Genomic DNA, 19,457 nt, shown 5'->3' on the forward strand with positions numbered 1-19,457 from the left:
CCTACTTTACATTTGGAGTTCAGAAGCTTAGAATGTTAGCTCCTGATTTTAAAATACCACTTCATGTCCACACCTGAGAGGCCTTTAAGATTCACTTTGACAGCACTGGAATAGTATGACCAGAAATTGCCATCTACATCTTGTTAGACAAGAAATCTGCCAGGAGCAGAAATGCTAAAAAATTTAAACACCATTAACATTTGTGCTCCAGTGTCTACTTAGATGGCATAGTGAATAGAGTGCTGGGCCTGGAGTCAGGAAGACCTGAGTTCAAATGTCACCTCAGATCCTTATTAACTGTGTGACCCTGGGCAAGTCACTTTACCCTGTTTGCCTCAGTTTCTTCATCTGTAAAGTAAGCTGGAGAATGAAATGGCAAACTGTTATGCAGGAGTTGCACTGAATATTTTCTTAACTGGAAGAGACATCTGCTCCTGGCATTCGTAGGACAGGTGACTGCCCTAGACTCCATCCACAGTCCCTGTGATTCTCCATATCAAAACCTCACTTATGTGGCTCCTATGATCCAGTTGTAGGTTATATGCCCCTGTGAAAATATAAGCACCTTGAGGGAAGGGAATGTCTATTTTGTGTTCTCAGTATCTAGCACTATGTGCCTGACACATAGCAGTTTCTTAAGAAATAAATGTTTATTAATTCATTCATTTGATTATTTATTCATTCATTCATTCATTCATTTCCTAAACAAGATGGATGCTAGGTCTGTCTCCTAATAATGATTAAATGTCACACAGCGCCACCCAAAATAAAGACATTCTTCATCAATGTTTGTTTTTAACCAGCTTGCCAGCTGAATTGGTGATAAATGTTCATGATCCAATTAATACATTTAATTTATTTTTTAAATATCTATTATCATTTTATTATTAAACATTTATTTTTTATAGTTTTGTTGTTGTCTTTGTTCTTACACTACAATCACTTCCCTTTGATCCTCCTCCTCACCTCTGTATTGAACCAACCCTTGTAACAAATCAAACAATCAATAAAGCAATTTACTCCAGACATTGTGCTACAGTCTGGGGATACAAATACAGAAGTGAAAACAGTTCCTGCCTTCAAGGCACTTACAGTCTAACAAAGAAAAACATTTGAACTAAACCAACTAACACAGTAACAGGCATCACCACATTCCACAACTACAGTCCCCTACATCTCTATTGAGAGCAGAGAGGCCATCCTTGGGCTTTCTGGTGACTGCACTCCTGGTATCTTTTTTTTTTTTTATGCTAGCACTGCTCTCAGGGTAGCCTGCTGTTTCTGTTCCAGTCTCTTCTCCAGTTTCCCCTCCCACGTCCCTGGTTCCAGAACCTTTTCCTCCAGATTGCCTTGCAAGCAGGAGCTTGTAGGCAGCTGCTCTGTACTTTTTTGAAATGAGATTGTAGAGGACAGGGTTGATGGATGCACTCAGGTAGAAGAGCTGCAGAGCCACAATATTGAAGTACTGGGAGAAGTGCATTGTCCTGGAATCTTTGGTGTTGATGTAAATGATCCTGCCAACATGAAAGGGCAACCAGCAAACTATAAATGCCAGAACCACCACCACTGCGAAGAGAAACAGACACACAAATTAACAAAGGCTCTTGCAACACAATTATGCTTCACTTAACATTCTTGGGATTTATCTAGGGAGTAACCATTTGTTTCATAAGCAACAACAGAATAAACAAGAGAGAAATTTTTCTAATCTAACTTCCATCTACTGTATAAAGCCGACTTCAATACACACGAGTTTTAATTAGGATCACCCATGGGGATGAGTTACATTTTAAAAATGTGATATCCAAAAAGGACAAAAGCCAGAACAAGTCACTTTGGTAACCTTGATTCAAAAAAAAAAGCTTCTCAGGTATTGTAAAGATGGTTACTTTACTAGGTATCTGATTAATAATGGAGCTGTACACCTTTGGAACCTTTAACATTTTACCTTGGCCTTTAGAGCAGTTCACCATGTGGACAGACCGAGTTAGGGGTGAGGCTGGACAGAGGCACCATAGGTAGAACACTGAAATTATCTAGGGCAAAGCAAAACTAGACTAAAGATTCAGTTATTAATTATTCCATAGTAGGCAGGAAGTAGCTCAGAAATGTCAGGATCCTAGAGTTTGAGGGCACATCTGAAGTCATCTAGCCCCTTCCATTTTGCAGATTAGGAAACTGAGGCCCAGAGAGGTTAAGAAACTTGTCTAAATCACAGCAGTGGTGTTAGAGGCAGGATTCAAACTCGGGTAATCTGACTCCAAATTCAGCACTTTCCTCTGCGCTAAAATGCTTCTTGTTTGGAAATCTGACCTCTTATTTATATTCACATTTAACAAATACATGCTGTATTAAGTTCTGACAGTGAATCACAAGATCCTTAGCCCCAAAGAGGCCACGACCTAGTGGGGGAATTTAAAGAATAGACCCAAATAGCCATAACACACAGCAGAATGTGATAAATGCAGGAGAGGTAGAAACAAAATACTAGGCACAATCTGAGGAGGGGGAGGTCTTTTTTTGGGGGGGGGGGGTAAGATTGGGAAGGTCTTGATCTTGGCTTACCCAGAGCCAGAGATAGCTTTTTTGGGACCAGATAATAGGACCGAAGTAAAGAGATTACCTGTAAAATAGTGTCTGTCTTGGGATAGTGAAAGAAAGTTTCTGGGCAGTCTATAGTTTTTTGTTTTTGTTTTTTAGTTGTTGTTGTTTTTCAAAAACACCCATATCAAGACCCTAATTGGTCAAACAAGATGAAAGCTCCTTGGGGGCTAGGTTAGTTTTCTGGTTTTATTTGTTTTTAATCCTTGGTTATCACTTGCACACGGTAGGTCTCAATAAAAGTTTGTGGAGTTGAGCTGGGTTGATTTGGGGATACACATTGGAGAGTTGAATGTGTATTCGAAGGAGAAGGGAAAGGAAGTAGGAGAAAAAGAAAGGAGAAGATGAAAGAGGAAGAAAAAGAAAGGAAGAAAGAAAAGTAAAGGAAAAAGAAAAGGAAGGAGAGAAAGAGGGAAAAAAGGATTCAGAACAAAGAAAAACGGAGACAGAGGAGGAAGAAGCGAGCCTCGAGGAGTAAAGGGAGGACGAGCAGGAGGCTTCCCACCTTTCTCCCGACGCCCACTTCCTCCGAACTCTTCCCTTACCCAGGACCCTCACGGTCTGCCGATGGTCCTTCTCCCGGCCCGTGACTGCCTGCCCCTGCAGCGGAGCCCTGCTCCTCCACAGCGCCCGCCCGATCAGTCCGTAGAGGACACTGAGGCAGAGCATGGGCAAGAAGAAGTAGGCGGTGGTGACCCAGAGCATGACGCGCAGGACGTCCAGATGCTCCCGGCTTGGCCGGCACTCCCGACTGAACATCACTGCCGCCGCCGCGCTCCCCGATGGAGCGTCCTGGGAGGGCGTCCCGGCGGAGGGCCGGGTGGTCTCCGAGGGCAAGGAGGGAGGGGCTGCCGGCCAAGTGCTATTGGCAGCCAGTGTCCCGCCCTTCGCTCGGTCGGGGGCTGGGTCCTGCTCGACGCCCACTAGAAAGAAGAAGGGGCCGGCAGAGAGCAGCGCTACGGCCCAGAGCACAGCAATGAGCGCTCGCACGCGGCGGCGGGTGATGAGCACCCGGGCGCGCAGTGGGTAGCAGATGGCCAGGTAGCGCTCCACGCTCAGCGCCGTGATGTGCAGCAGGCTGGCGTAGGTGCAGCCCTCGCTTAGGTAGTGCGAGAGGCGGCACAGCAGCTGCCCGAAGACCCACGGGCGGGAGCGCCACAGGCGGTACAGGTCGAAGGGGAGGCCGAGCAGGATGAGCAGGTCGGACACGGCCATGCTGCCCAGGTACAGGTTGGTGGTGGTTCGCATGTCCCGGTAGCGCCGGATCAGCAGCACAGTCACCACGTTGCCGCTCACCCCGACGGCAAACAAGCCCAGGCACACGACCGTCACGGGCACCAGAGCACTCAGGGGGAAGGGAGAGCAGCGGCTCTCGTCGCAACGGGGCAAGGACCCCTGCTGGGTCTCCGGGGCTGCGCCATCGGTGCTATCGCAGCTGCTGTTCCAGGGGCCACCCATGACCGCTGAAGGGCAAGCGGGCTGGCTGGGGGACTTTAGCGCATTCTGCAGGGGCCCTTATCCACGAGCGAGTGTTTCTCCCTTCTCGCCTCCTCTTAAAGGAGTTAGGAGACTGGGGTGGAATAACGGGATAGGGCAGATGCTTTGGTCGCCCTTCACTGCGCGGGTCTCAGGCACTGCCACCGCTGGTGGAGACCAGCCTAAGCCTCTTCTAACCTGACCCTGCAGTCTCCGCCTCCTTCTCCTGCCCACTTCGAGCTCCCCCAGTGCCTGCTTCCTGACAGACCCTAGGACACTTGGCATTCATCTGTCTCCACTTGCGACATGGAAGGGCAGGTGCTCTTGCTGCCTCTTGGAAAGAGAGTTTTGAACCTTAATGAAGTTATCTTAATGGGCGCAGCATTTGTCAGGGGAGAGGGAAAAAAAGAGACCAACTAATGAAGTACTGTGCGCTCAGTCTCTTCGGCATAATCTCTTTAAAACAATATTAGCTTTGAGCTCACCTCAATGCAACATGGTGTGGGGAAAGAACATTGGACCGGAAGTGAAGAGAGCTGGGATTCTTGTCCCGGATCTGATACCAAATAACTTTAGAACAGGTCTTTTAACTTGGGTCTCAGTTGTAAAACCAAGGGGGTTAGACTAGAAAGCCGAGTTACTTTTCAGCACTACTATCCTATGAACCATCCTACCCTCTTACCTCTTCATTGAAAGAAAACAAAACTTAAATATAATTTATTATATACGCAATATTAATATCTATGTGTTGTTGTTCAGTTCTGTTGACTCTTTGTGACCTTGTGGGCATACCCATCCGTCCATGGAGTTTTCTTGGCAAAGATACTGTAGTGGTTTGTCATTTCTTTCTCCAGTGGATTAAGGTAAACAGAAGTTAAGTGACTTGCCCAGTGTCACACAGCTAGTAAATGTCTGAGACCAGATTTGAACTCGGGTCTTCCTGACTCTAGGGCAGATGCTTTATCCACTGAGTTACCTAACTGCCTCTGGGTACATATACATAATTATTTTATAATTTACAGTCAGACCACTGATTAACATTGAGAAACCCAATCCCTTCTCAAAAGTTCCTTGGTTTTGTAATATGCTTACTACTTATTGGTACATGTACTACCTTGAATTATTTTAAAAAATTAATGCCTTTTATTTCTATATGACATTTATTTCCCTTCCCTGCCTGCTGAACCTTCTCATGTACTGTGAGTTAACAAAAAGCACCACCACCAAGTTAAGCCACACCTACCAACATATTACTTGAGTCTGACTGTATTTGCTCTCCATACCTACCTGTCAATCAATTAACTTACTAAAGGAAGTGCCTCTTATGTGGCAGGCTCTGTGAAAAGCCCTGGGGATACAAAACCAAAGATGAACTGGTCCCTTAGTGGAGAATTTTTATTCTCTATCATGTGAGACAATGTGTATGTATACTTTTATATAAAGAAAATACATAAAACTTAGTCTCGAGAATGAGAGGGCACTAGCTGCTGGGGTGGGGGTGGGGGAGTTCAGGAAAGGCTTCATCTAGGAGTGGTCCTTAGCTGAGTCTTAAAGAAAGAAAGGGATTTTAGGAAGTAGAGGTGAGGGGAAAGTGCGTCCTAGGCATGGGGGACATGCCGGGGAAAAGGTAAGGAGATAGAAGATGAAGTATAGTTTGTGAAGGACAGCAGGAAGGCCAGTTTGGATGGACTGACCAGCATAAGAAGAGGAGTAATGTAGGTTCCGTTCAGGTTTAAGGGCTTTAAATGCCAATTAGAAATATATATTTTTCCTACAATCAATTTTCCTGTAAGAGAACCATTGGAGTTTGTAGAATAGGAGAGTGATATAGTCAGACCTGTGTTTAAAGAAATCCCTTTGCCATCTTTATGGAGTGTGGATTGGGGAGGAGAAAGACTGGAGGGAGGGAGACCAATTAGATGTGAATAGAGTGCTGGACCTGAAGTCGGGAAGTCTTGAGTTCAAATTCTGCTTCAGATACTTTCTAGCTGTGTAATCTTGGGCAAGTGACTTAACTGCTGTCTGCCTCAGTTTCCTCAGGTGTAATAATAGCACCTATCTCCCAGAGTTGTGAGGATCAAATGAGATATTTGCAGAACACTTAGAATAGTGCCTGACACATACTAGGCACTTAATAAATACTTGTTTCTTCCTATTGCAATGGTCCAGCAATCCTGGGTTCTTACTGCTACACAGCGGTCCTGTTACTCTTCACTGATTGATTCTCTATCAATTCCTCACAGCAACTGTTCCAAATCTCTTTTCAAGTGACTTGTGCCATTCCTAATGAATTTATTAAGTACTTATCATGTGCCAAGCACTGAGTATACAAGCACAAGCAAGCAAGACAGTCCCTGCCTTCAAGGCCAGCATTTTAATGGGGTGATGCAACTTTTAAAGAGATGATCACGGCTGGAGCCCCTCTTGATATTGTGTTTGGGGCAGTCACCAATCAGGAGAGGGGCCTCAGGATGGAGATTTCTCCAGGATGGCCAGGTAGTTGGTGAACCTCTCTCTTTAAATTTCAGTCCCTCTTTTTCCACCAACTTCAAATCCCATCCTTGAAACACCTTCATGTGACTCTGCCGTTCCTTCAATCTCTTGTCCCTTCTCTCTTTCCTTTCACAGTCAAGCTAAGAGGAAAAAGCCATCTACAGTTGTTGTCTTCCCTTTTTCATATCCCATTTGCTTTTCAACCTCTTGTAGTCTGGCTTCTGACACCAGCCAAATCAACAATTATTTCTAACTTTGCCAAAGATCTCTTAACTGCTTCATCCAGTGGTCTTTTATCAATTCTCATGCTTAACTTATCTGCAGTATTTGATCCCATTGACCATTCTCTCTTTTTGGATACTCTCTTCCTCAAGTTCTCCTACCCTGTTTGACCATTTTTCTCAGTCTCCTGTGCTGGATCAATAGCCGTGTCCACCCCCTATGTATGGGTATATGACAGAACTTTGTTCTAGGTCTTCTTCTCTCTATATTTTCTTTCTTGGTGATCTTATCAATTTCCATGGGTTCAATTATCAAATCTATGTAGACTCCAAAATCTCCCTCAGACTCCCTTTCTCTCTTAAACTCTGCTCACCCATCATGAACTACGCATTAGACATCTCCATCTGGATGCCCCATAGCCATCTCAAATTCAGTGTGTCCAAAATGGACATTATCTTTTCCCCGTGTGTTTCCTTCATTGTCTTTTTTCTATAGAGTGCACCACCATCTTTTCTGGGCACAGGTATATATTCTCATCAATCTGTGAAGCCAGCACCTTTGTTGACAAAGGCTGATGCTTAAGTGCTCCTAAGGGCAGCATGTTTCTAAGCACTTGGACTGTCATCATGGCTCCCCTATCTCCACCTTCAAAAGTTCACATGTATTCCCACATCTGATCTTGCCAGCCTCTGCATGCCCAGTGTGTCAGCCCAGGATTCTGATAGGGCAAATGGAGCTATTTCAGGAAGTCAGTGTACTGGCAAGGAGGCTGGGTCCCTGTGCCTAGTTGTTATATTCTTTCATGGAAGTCTTACTCCAGTACCTCATGAGGATGTGAAGGGATCCTGGGGTGCTGGAAGGTTTTGCCAGCAGAGTGCAAGCTTTAGCAGATCCTATAAAACTGAAAACTCTGATTACAAACCTGTCAACTGGATGTGTTTTGCCCACAGCGGGAAAAAAAAGCAGCATTTAGCTAGTTGGTTTTATTGCTCAGAGGGTTAAACACAAGGTGATGAATTTCTAAGGCAGTCAGTCAACTAGCATTTATTAAGCACCTACTATATGCCAGGCAGTTGCAGCTAGGTGGTGCACAGCAGCTAAGTGGTATATTGGATAGAATGCCTTTGCGAGGAGTAAGGAAGACTTGAGTTCACATCTGGCCTCTGTGAGTTTAAGTAACTTGACCAGGATCACACAGCCAGTACATGTCCAAGGTGGGACTTAAACCCAGGTCTTCCTGGCTCTAATGCCAGCTTTTTTATCCAGGTTACCTCTTGAGCTCTGAATACTTGATATAATTCCCTGTTTATTGAGTTCACCATCTCTAGTAGGGGTTCTGTTCTTGACTGATCCTTTGGATAATTGCTAGAAAATTTGGTCTTCATGTTTTGTTAATGCCCCTTGACCTGGTTTGGAAGGTCTCTTTCCTCGCTTCATTTCATCTCGTCATTCTAATTCCTCCAAGAACACCAGGTTTTTACAGTTATCTGTAATTTTTTAATGTTATGGCATTAGGAATACTCTCTGATAGGGCAATATTTTATATGATAGGGCAATGTGGGTATAGAATAGTGTGGAGAAAAGCAGCTGAGTAGAATAGGCAAGAAAACATCAAAACACCCTAATAAATGGATGAATGTTTTTTTCATTCATTTATGTTCACTCATTTATAAATAGAGAGTCAATCAATCAACAAGTATTTATAAAGCATCTACTATGTGCCAGGCACCATGCTGGGGATATAAGTACAAAGAATGAAACATTGCCTACTTGCAATGAGCTTATATTTGAGTAACTACTCAGTGAAACACATCCTTTCTTCTGTATTCAATGGATTTGAAATTTCATGGGTATACCTATTTCCATGGGTTTTCCCTTTACTTGAAAGAATTGGAAAGGTGTATGTGTCCTCTTATCTTGTGCATTTCTTGTCCACATCTTTCCATAAATCCCCTGGAGGGGATACATGCTACAGAGGAGGACTTCTCATTGTTCTTTTCTAGGCAGCTAGATTTCTAGATGAAGTGGACAATGGGCCTGGAGTTAGGAAGACCTGGTTCAAATCTAACCTGAGCCTTACTAGCCATAAGACTCTAGGCAAGACACAACCTATATGCCTCAGTTTTCTAATCTGTAAAAGGAGGCTAATAATAACACCTATCTTCCAGGGTTAAGAGATAAAATTTGTAAAGTGCTTTGTAAATCCTAAAGTACTGCATAAATGCTAGCTAATGGCTATTATCAAATATAACATTTGGGCTTTGTATCTCTCTCCCTCACTTTTTCTACCTCTTTTTCTGGTGTTACACTTGATTTGTTGTTGCTGTTGTTGTTTTTAATTAAGCTTTTTAAAAATAATTTTTATTAATTTATTTTGCTTTATCAACAATCACTTCCATAAGCTTTTGAGTTTAAAATTTTTCTCCCTCTCCTTCTGCATCTCCCTCCCCAAGATGGCATGCAATCTGATATAGGCTTTACATATACATTCCTATTAAACATATTTTCTCATTAGTCATGTTGTAAGGAAGAATTAGAATCAATAGGAGAAACCACAAAAAAGAGGAAACAAAACAAAACAGAACAAAATAGCAAATAGTATGCTTCAATCGGCATCCAAACTCCATAGTTCTTTCTCTAGAGGTGGATAGCATTTTTCATCATGAGACTTTTAGAGATGTCTTAGATCCTTGCATTGCTGAGAAGAGCTAAGTCTATTAAAGTTAGTCGTTGCACAACGTGGCTGTTACTGTGTACAATGTTCTTCTGGTTCTGCTCACTTCACTCAGTATCAGTCCATACAACTCTTTTCAGGTTTTTCTGAAGTCTGCTTGCTCATCATTTCTTATAGCGCAATAGTGTTCCATCACATTCATATGCCACAACTTGTTCAGCCATTCCCCAAGTGATGGGCATCCTCTCAATTTCCAATTCTTTTCCACCACAGAAAGAGTTCCTACAAATATTTTTGTACATGTGGGTCCTTTTCTCGTTTATGTGATCTCTTTGGGATACAGCCCTAGAAGTGCTATTGCTGGGTCAAAGCGTATGCACAGTTTTATAGCCCTTTGGGCAGAGTTCCAAACTGATCTCCAGAATGGTGGATCAGTTCACAACTCCACCAATAATGCATTAGTGTTGCATTAATGACTATTTTTATACTTAACAGGATCAGGTCATCATGGAATTGTGTTGCAGCCTACTTACACTTCCCATGTGTCCTTTGCATCATCAGCAATAGTGATACTTATCTTTAGAATAACAGAAAGAGAAAAAATATCCTGAAATTTGAAAGAAATACCAAAATTGCTTTGAGGGATGAACCCTGAAATTCTGTTCTCTATACTTAAGGGTTCTTTAAGATAGAATTTTCTAGAAGTTCAACAGTGAGGCAAATATTCTAGTGAAATTTGCTTCACTTTCCTTTTGATAACTTAGGTTATTGTGGTTTAGGTCTGTGGGACAGATCCATTTAAAATACATCTTCTACTGGAAGCTGTCTTGGTTTCTGTCCTGGGCTTTCATACTGAGTCTTAGACTGTAAAGGCCTATTTCTTGGGTTAAAGCTCCACCAAATGTTCCTTAATACTCTATCCTTGCTCCTCTCTTCACTCTCCCTATTCTCTCACTTACATTCCCATATATCTAGTCTTTGAGCAGTTTCCTTCCTTTTTCTTTAATTCGGGCTACCTACTATAGCAATTTAAATGTATTTGAGTGAAGTTCTATGAGTTTCAAAATAAGAAGGCCTACTCAATTTGTCCAACTCATTTCAATTCCTACATTTGGATTTCTAAAAGTGGCAATTCCAGTTTTGCTACCTGATATTCTACCATAAATGTGACCTTCTGGTGGAATGGATTATTGTACTAGATTCACTTGAAATTGACCTTTTTCTCCCCTTGCCACAAGAAGAAAAAGCATTGATTGTATTACCACTTCCAAATGGAAAGAAATTATATTACATATTATTATGTAATTATGCATTTTTTTATATACCCTTTTAAGAATTGGGAGTATATAAAAAGCATGTTTTTCCCCCTATCAAATAAAAGATAGGAGTGTCTTAAAGATAAATTTGGGATGATACATCATAGCTGTTCTAGTATAACTTTGGTTTTTATAGTATTTTAAATGAGAAATTATTTATTTTTAGTAATACCATTGCGTTTGCATGTAAATATTTTTGTCCTGTGTATCAACTATACTGATAAGATCCTAAAATCTAAGGTCTAAGTTCCTAAAATACAAAACCCTAGTGAATACTTACCAAGTTATTTGGCTAATTGAGTTTTGTGATGCCTCTTTGATTAAGCATGAATGTTATTGAATTATTTCATTATAAATCTAAATAGAAAATTAATGTTTTGTTCTCATTATCTGCTCAATCTCAGTATAGTAATACACTTTCCAGAAACTATAAAATATAAACATGTTGATTATGTAAAATTATATTTTTACATTAATCTTTTCATAGCTCAAATACTTTTTTTGTTATAGTTAAATTGTATCCATATCCATGTAGTAGGTCTATTTTGAACTTCATTTTTAGCTAAATATTGATCAAGTGGAAATAAAATCTCTTATTCTTACGGGGGGGAATACATCTCCATAATGAGTGATTATAGAGTAATTCAGCATCCACACTAGAGGAGAAAAAAAGAGATAATCCCTCAAGAGACTTATATGTCCAAATGAGATTTATTAATGGATGTTCTGTATAGAATACCAAGCCCTCACAAGGCTGGAGACAGAAGAGAGTTGCTACCATGCTCCAGATTTGTGTCCCAAGTTGGTGTGGTGATACATCAGCTTTCTCCTTTCATACAGGAAAAGTCCCATCTCTGATGTGTGTTAAGTATGCCCCCTTGTTTCCGGGGGACTCAAGAGTGGCTAATGCCAGAGAATTAGAATATGAGCTCCTTGGAAACAGGGATTGTCTTGACTTTCTATCTGTATTCCACTGCTTTACAATCAGTCAACAAACATTTTATTAAACATCTTCTATATCCTTTACCAAGATTACAAGTACAAAGAATGAAACTACTCACCAAGGAATCTCTGACAAGGAGCTTATTGCATTCTATAGGAAGTATTCAATATGTGATTTTTCATTCATTCATTCCTTGGTGTCATCATTTCCTCACTCAACCCACATATGTCCAATCACCTGCCAGATCTTGTTTCTAGCTCCACAGTATAGCTCACTGAGGCATCCATTCTCTCCACTCACACAGCTGCCACCCTAGTTCTGGCCCTTTATCATTTCTTTTGCCTGGACTAGTTTAACAGCCTCCTGGTTGGTCTCCCTGCCACTCTCCAATCCATTCTTCCCCTTGTGTCAAAATGATTTTCCTGAAGTGCTGGTCTGCCCATGCCCCCCCCCCCCCCATTTGCGAAAGGTTCAAATACGTACTCCTGTGTTTGACCCTGAAAGCCTTTCATGATCTACCCTGATCCTCTTTTTTGTCTCCTTGCCCATCTCCATGAGTTCTGTGGTCCAGCCACACTGGCCGCCTCATTGTTCCCCATACATGATGCTTCTTTTGTCCATTGTGGTACCTTTGTACTAACCCTCATGCCCCTAAATGCTGTCTCTCCTCACCACCACCTTTTAGCATACTTTGCTTCCATCTAGACTAAAGTGTCACCTTCTGCACTTCTCCTTCCAGCGGTTAGGGTTTTCCTTCTCAGGCTTCCATGTATCTGTCTATCTACTTATGTATCTGGCACATATACACGCATTCATACATGTTTTCTTCCCCATTAGAATGCAAGCTCCTTGAGGGTAGGAATTATCTTTACTTTTGCTTTGTATCCTCTTGACACAGTGCCTGGCACTTTGCAGGTGCTTATTAAGGCAATTCTCACTCTGGAACATCTCCTCACCATCTTGGACCCTCTTAGCGGGTTTGACCACAAAAGAGTTAAGGATTCCTCCACTGGAAGTTTTGAGGCAGAGGCTGGGTGACTTCTTGTTGGGAATATCATAGAAAGGATTCCCACTTGGGCATCGGTTGGACTAATTGTCTTCTTAAGTCCCTTCCAATTCTAAGATTTTGTGATTATTCAAAGGGCCTAAATGTATGAATATTGATAACCAACATTTTTATGGTGCTTTATTAAGAACCATGTACTGTGCTAATTACTTTACAATTATTATCTCATTTGATCCTCAAAACAATCCTGAGAGGTTGGTTACAGATGAGAAAACTGAGGCAACTAGAAGTAAAGTGACTTGCCTAGGACCACACAGCTGGTGATATGGGGCCGTATTTGAACTTGTCTTCCTGACCCTAAGCCTAGTACTCTATCCACTGCATTAACTACTTGCCTTCTAAATTATTTTAAGTATGTATTATACACATTGTATGTACAGAAATAAAAAGCACAATTCTATTCTATTATAAATCTGATTAATCTAAAAGTAATATTTGTTACAGTCTAACACATAATTTTAACAGTATTTTGCTCATTTCCTTTGAGTTTAGAAGGGCTTGGGAGTAGGTGGGTAGGAATAATTTGGATGGCCCATGTCTTTGGTCAGATTTCTCTGGACTACTATGTCTAGTTGTGGGTGCCATATTTTAGGAAGTACATTTACAAGTTGTAGTGCACTGGGAGAAAACCAGCCAGGATTGCTGAGAAGACTTGGTATCATACCAATAAGGTAATGAATAGAAGGGCATATTTGGCTTGGAGAACACTTGCAAAGCAGAGATATTTGAAGAGTTCTAATATGTAAGGAGTGGACAATGCTTGGTGTCAAAAGGCAAAAGCCTTTGAGCAATGCGTGAAAGCAGAGGCAGATTTAGGAAGGAAATAACCATTTATTAAGCAACTACTATGTGCCATGCACTGTGCTAACCACTTCACAAATACGGCATTTGATCCTCACAACCACCCTGGGAGACAGGTATTATTATCCTCGTTTTTCAGCTGAGGGAGGTTAAGCAACTTACCTAGGGTTACAGAGCTTGTCCGGGGCTGAATTTGAACTCAAATTGTGACCTACTGCCCAATTTAGGCTTGAGGTAAGGAAGTGCTTCCTAACAATGAAAACTTCCCCAAATTGGAATAGACTTTCCTCTCGAAGTGTTCAGTTTGAGACTTGATGACCATTTATTGGGCATGTTGGGAAGATAGTTCACTGCCTCCTTGGCTTCCTTAAGTCCCAAGTAAAATTCCATCATCTGCAGGAAACCTTTCCCAATGTGTCTTAATTCCAATGCCTTCCCTCCCTAATTATCTCATGTATCGATTTTATGTATTAGTTTGCATGTTGTCTTTCCCCATTAGATTGCAAGCTCCTTGAGGGCAGAGATTTCTTGTGCCTCTTTTTGTATCCCCAGTGCTTAGAAACAGTGCCTGGCACATAGCAGGTGCTTAATAAATATTAGCTGGTTATAGGGGCCATTCATCCTGAGCTTTCTCCCCTCTGCATCTCACATCAGTCCTTTGATGTCATCCCTCCAGGTCCTCTCCAGCCTCTGATGGAATGCCCATTTCTTTTCAAAGCCAACCTCTTTACCTTTGTACCACCTTGATCCCATCCCTTCTTGTCTTCTGAAGCAGATTGTTTCCAATCATCCATTTATTCTTTAATGGCCCCTTCTGTATCACCCACAAATACCAAGTTCTCACTATCCTTAAAACTCTATTGTTTGGTTTTTTGTTTTTTTAGGCAATTGGGGTTAAGTGACTTGCCCAAGGTCACACAGCTAGTAAGTGTCAAGTGTTTGGTCTGAGACCAAATTTGAACTCAGGTCCTCCTGACTTCAGGGCCTGTGCTCTATCCACTGTGCCACCTAGCTGCCCCTTTAAAACTCTATTATAATACTCTACTGTCCATTGAGATAGTCTCTTGTCTCTTTAAAACTGTTGTGTTCAATTCTCTTACTCAACCCTTTGCAATGTCTTCTGACCTCATTAATTAACTGGAACTGTCCTCTCCAGTGTTACTAAATTGCCAAATTGGAAGGCCTTTTCTCAGTTTTCATCCTCTCCACAGTATTTGATCCCGGTGACTATCATTTCCTCCTAGATACTCTCTTTTCCGAGATTTCCCAACACTACTCTTGATTCTCCTCCCCCTCGCGTGATCACTCCTTACTCTCCTTTGCCGATTCATTCTCCACAGCACAACCTGTCCTGGGCCCTCTTTTCCTCTCTCTCTCTCCATTCATTTACTGGTTGACCCCATTAGCTTCTGTGACTTTAATGATCATATCTACGTATCCAGCCTTAGTCTCTGTGACTGGCCCATAGTAAGAGTTTCTCTCTCCCTGTCCCCTCAAGCTCCAGTTGTGCATCTTAGACATTTCAGACTTGATGTCAGGCAGCTAGGTAGCGCAGTGCACTTGTACGAAGACACAAATAAGAATTCTGCGCCAGGTACTTACTAGCTATTTGACCCCAGGCAAAGAAATCACTTAATCTCTTGCAGCCTGTTTCCTCATCTGTAAGATAGGGGAAAATAATAGGACCTACCTCACAGAGGAATTTTCAGGACCAAATGAGATTACATACGTAAAACCTAAAGTGCCATATTAAATGCGAGTTACTACCATTAGCTCCTATGAGTCTCTGAACTCAACATGTCCCAAAGTATACTCGGTCTTTTCCCTCAAACCATTCTCTCTTCTGAGCTTCCCTGTTCCTGTTGAAGCCCTGCAATCCTCCCAGGCCCCCAAATTTCCTGAAATCTGACTTCTCACTCATCTCGCATATCCAATCCTTTGCCAAATCTTGTAAATATCTTCACAATATCTCACAATTCATTCATTTCTACTTCATGGCTCATCATCTGGACTATTTTAAGAGTCCTCTCCAATCCTCTAGAGTGGCCAATGTGATCTTCGTTCAGCCATGCCCATATCTCCAGCTGTCTTCATCTTATACTGCCTCCACTCTAGCTATCATCCCCATCTTCCTCCCCCAGCCCCCCACCAGTGCTTTGGGCTCTGATAAGCTTTTGCCTTTTATTGTCTGAAACCTTAATGCTCTGTGCCATTTTCTGGCCATCTCCTTATGATGGTACCTTCTCTCGATTTTCTAGCTCTATTTGTGTTAGAATGTAGCACCCTCGGGAGCAGGAACTGTCTTGCTTCTATTTTGCTTAGCACAGTGCTTGGCACATTGTGTTTAATCAACTATCTTTCAGGCAATTCCTTGAGGCATTGTGCTAGGTCCCAGGGATGACATGTAAGACATGAGTCTTGCCACTGAAAAGGTTACAGTTTAGTTGAGGAGACAGATGATAAAACATAATGAGGTAGAATATTATGTATGCCAAATGAGCCTATATATATATATGTATATACGTGTGTGTGTATACACGCACACACATATAGCACTTTTAAAGAAAGCTTCAGAGAATATATAGGTCATGAAGAAAAGTTCAGAACTTAGATGGGTGAAAACAAAGGAAAAGCTAGTCTAAGTAAGGGGACCAATCATTGAAGGCGTTGAATATTAAGCTAAAGAATTCCGACAGCTTTTTATTTTTTGAGGGGGAAGGTGGCAGGTGGTAGGGAAGGAGTGCCAAGATGTGGTTATAAAATGATCAGATCTATGCTTCTGGAAGACTCATCTGGAAGTAATGTGAAGGGTGGGTTGGATACATAAGAGAGTAGAGGCAGAGAAACCAATTAGGAAATTATTTCAATAGTCAAGAAATGAGGGTCTGGACTGGGGTAGTGGTAGTGAGATGGCAAAGAAGATGTAAATCCAAGAGATATCGTAAAGGAAGTTATCAGTGGAACTTGGTGGTTGACTAGATATGGAAGGAGTCTCAACAAATAGTGAAACATCATGCTGAGCGTTATGCTAGGACATCAGTATCCACCTGGATGACAAGTAGTGGGATGATAGTAGTGTTAATAAAAATAGGAGAGTTCAAAGGTCAGCTGGTTATCAGGCTTATGGAAAGGCAATGAATTTAGTAATAATAGCTGCAATTTATATAGTGCATTATGATTTGCAAAGTACTTTATGTATGTCATCTTTTGGACAGCCTGAGTTTGAGGTAAGAGCAGGACATTTAAAGTAGAGATGTTTAGTGGAGTGTTGTAGGACTAAAGCTCAAGTACAGAGAGGTCAGAGCAGTGATACAGATTTAAGAATCAAGATAGAGGTGATAGAAATATTTCTCCTTATGTATAATTGAGATCAGCTAAGCATTAAAGCTGTAGTTATTTTTATGGTAAGGCTGGAGGATGATGAAAGGAGGAAAATTTGTAAATACAGAGCAACTTGAAGAGGAGGCAGGCCTAGGTAAGACACTGTGCATATGGTGCATTGGGAACCAGAGGCACCAAGAGGTGGGTAAAAACGGCCCTCAAAAATATTTTTTTCCTTATTTCATAATTTTACTTAAGGTTCGTATGAATTATTTTTATATATGAGGAAAATAGGAAGTTTCATGTACTGCATAAATCATAACCTCAAGGGTGAAGTTAAAAAATTCCTTATCCTAAGGGAAGAATTTATGACTAAAGGGGATATAGAGCATTACTTTATATCTTACAATAAATTAAAAAGGTTTTGCACAAACAAAATCAATGCAACCAAGATTAGAAGGGAAGCAGAAAACTAGGGAAAAATTTTTTTTTTTAACAGCAAATCCCTCTGATAAAGGCCTCATTTCTCAAATATATAGACTGAGCCAAATTTGTAAGAATACAAGCCATTTCCCAATTGCTAAATGGTCAAGATGTGAACAGATGGTTTTCAGACAAATCAAAGGTATCTATAATCATATAAAAAAATGCTCCAAATCACTATTGATTAGAGTAAAAATTAAAACAACTCTGAAGTACTACCTCACATCTATCAAATTGGCTAATATGACAGAAAAGGAAAATGACAAATACTGGAGGGGATGTGGAAAAATTAGGAACACTAATGCACTGTTGGAGTTGTGAACTCATCTAATCATTCTGGAGAGTAATTTGGAACTATGCTCAAAGGTCTATAAAACTGTCCATACCCTTTGACCCAGGAATAGCATTACTAGGTATGTATCCCCAAGAGATCAAAGAAAAAGGAAAAGGACCAATATGTAAATAAGTATTTATAGTAGCTTTTTTTTGTGGTGGTGAAGAAGTGGAAATTGAGGGGATGCCCATCAGTTGAGGAATGGCTGAACAAGTTGTGGTATATGAATGTAAAGGAATACTACTGTGCTGTAAGAAATGATGAGCAAGATGCTTTCAGAAAAACGTGGAAAGACTTACATGAACTGATGCAAAGTTGAGTTAGCAGAACCAGGAGAACAATGTACACAGAAACAGTAATATTGTATGATGATCACTATAAATGACTTAGCTATTCTCAGTAATACAATGATCCAAGACAACTCCAAAGGACCCATGATGAAAAATGCTATCCACTTCAGAGAAAGAACTGATGCTGTCTGATTGCAGATCAAAGCATACTTTTGAACTTTCTTTTTCTGTCTGTTTTCTTTTGTAACATGCCTAATATGAAAATGTTTTGAATGACTGCACATGTATAATCTATATCAAATTGCTTGCCCTCTCAAGGGGGAGGGAGGAAAGGGAGAGAATTTGGAAATCAAAATTTAAAAAAATGTTAAATTGTTTTTACATGTAATTAGGAAAAAATAAAATATTAAAAAAAATTCCTTATTCCCAGTTTCAATCTTAAACCTACTGAAGGTTACTACTTATCATATAAGACCTTTCAAGTCAGTGATTTTCCTGTTAGACAAAATCAGTGTGATGTGCTAGAGTTCTGGATTTGGGGTTAAGAGGTCATGGATTCAGCTCCCAGTTCTGCCATTTATTAGCTATGTAACCTTTTAGGGAAACTGAGAGTGCTAAGATTGGATGATTTAACTCTAATCTATAATTTCGTGGTCTGTAAGCACAAGATAACAAGAGTAGATATTTACCTTCTTCTCAAAACTGCAAACCCAATAAAAAAAATGTAGGAAAGCTAATAGATGTATATGAATGCAATGAGTATTTCCTCAAAAAGAATGATACAACTTTTATTTTCCACAGATTTTAAAGATACTTTTGCTACATAGTTTATGTATATTTCTATGAGATTATACTTTTCATTAATATGAAGTTCAACATTATACAATTTTAAAGTGATATGTTTGGTAGTGTATCTATAACATTTTAAAAAGTTTAGAGGTTTTTTTTTTGGAATGTACAGTATATGAGGTAAAATTAAGATTACATTAAAAATTGTTTTCTCCTCTGCAGTAATTTGCAGTGAGGCTCAAATGGCAAATACACTATTAAATGACATTTACTATCAAAAATAGGAGTTCATTTGAGTTTTACTATGAAAAACAAGCCACTGGAGCTTGACCACAGTGGCAAATCTTACCATTTTAGACATTCAACTGTATAGAAATCTCTGGGGTATTACACTCAACCTCATTTGTACTGCCAAACATGGCACTTTTAAGAAGTTTCTAGAAAATGTTTGCTATCACTCTGTTTTATGGGAAGGTATCAGCCTATACAGAAGTGTCAGAATTAAAATAAAAATGTAAACATACAGTACATTATAGTGACAAGTCATTCTTACCTTGGGAAGGCCAAGTTTATCCATTTCTTTTTTAAACAAAAGTTAATGTTATTCAACAGCACAGATCATTGGACGTGAAACAAGTACAATACATG

General features: G+C 40.7%; 1 protein-coding gene across 1 annotated transcript; it reads right to left on the reverse strand.

The window, feature by feature from the left end:
• Positions 1-1,178: 1,178 nt before the first annotated feature.
• MLNR (motilin receptor) lies at positions 1,179-4,059 on the reverse strand. Its single transcript, XM_027848070.1, is given in 3 exon segments — positions 1,179-1,234; positions 1,237-1,566; positions 3,147-4,059. Coding segments are annotated over 3 exon segments (1,299 nt in total).
• Between the last annotated feature and the right edge of the window lie 15,398 nt (positions 4,060-19,457).

This window comes from Vombatus ursinus, unplaced genomic scaffold (genome assembly GCF_900497805.2).
Source record: "Vombatus ursinus unplaced genomic scaffold, bare-nosed wombat genome assembly UNPS02005659.1, whole genome shotgun sequence".
In the NCBI taxonomy this organism is placed as follows: domain Eukaryota; kingdom Metazoa; phylum Chordata; class Mammalia; order Diprotodontia; family Vombatidae; genus Vombatus; species Vombatus ursinus.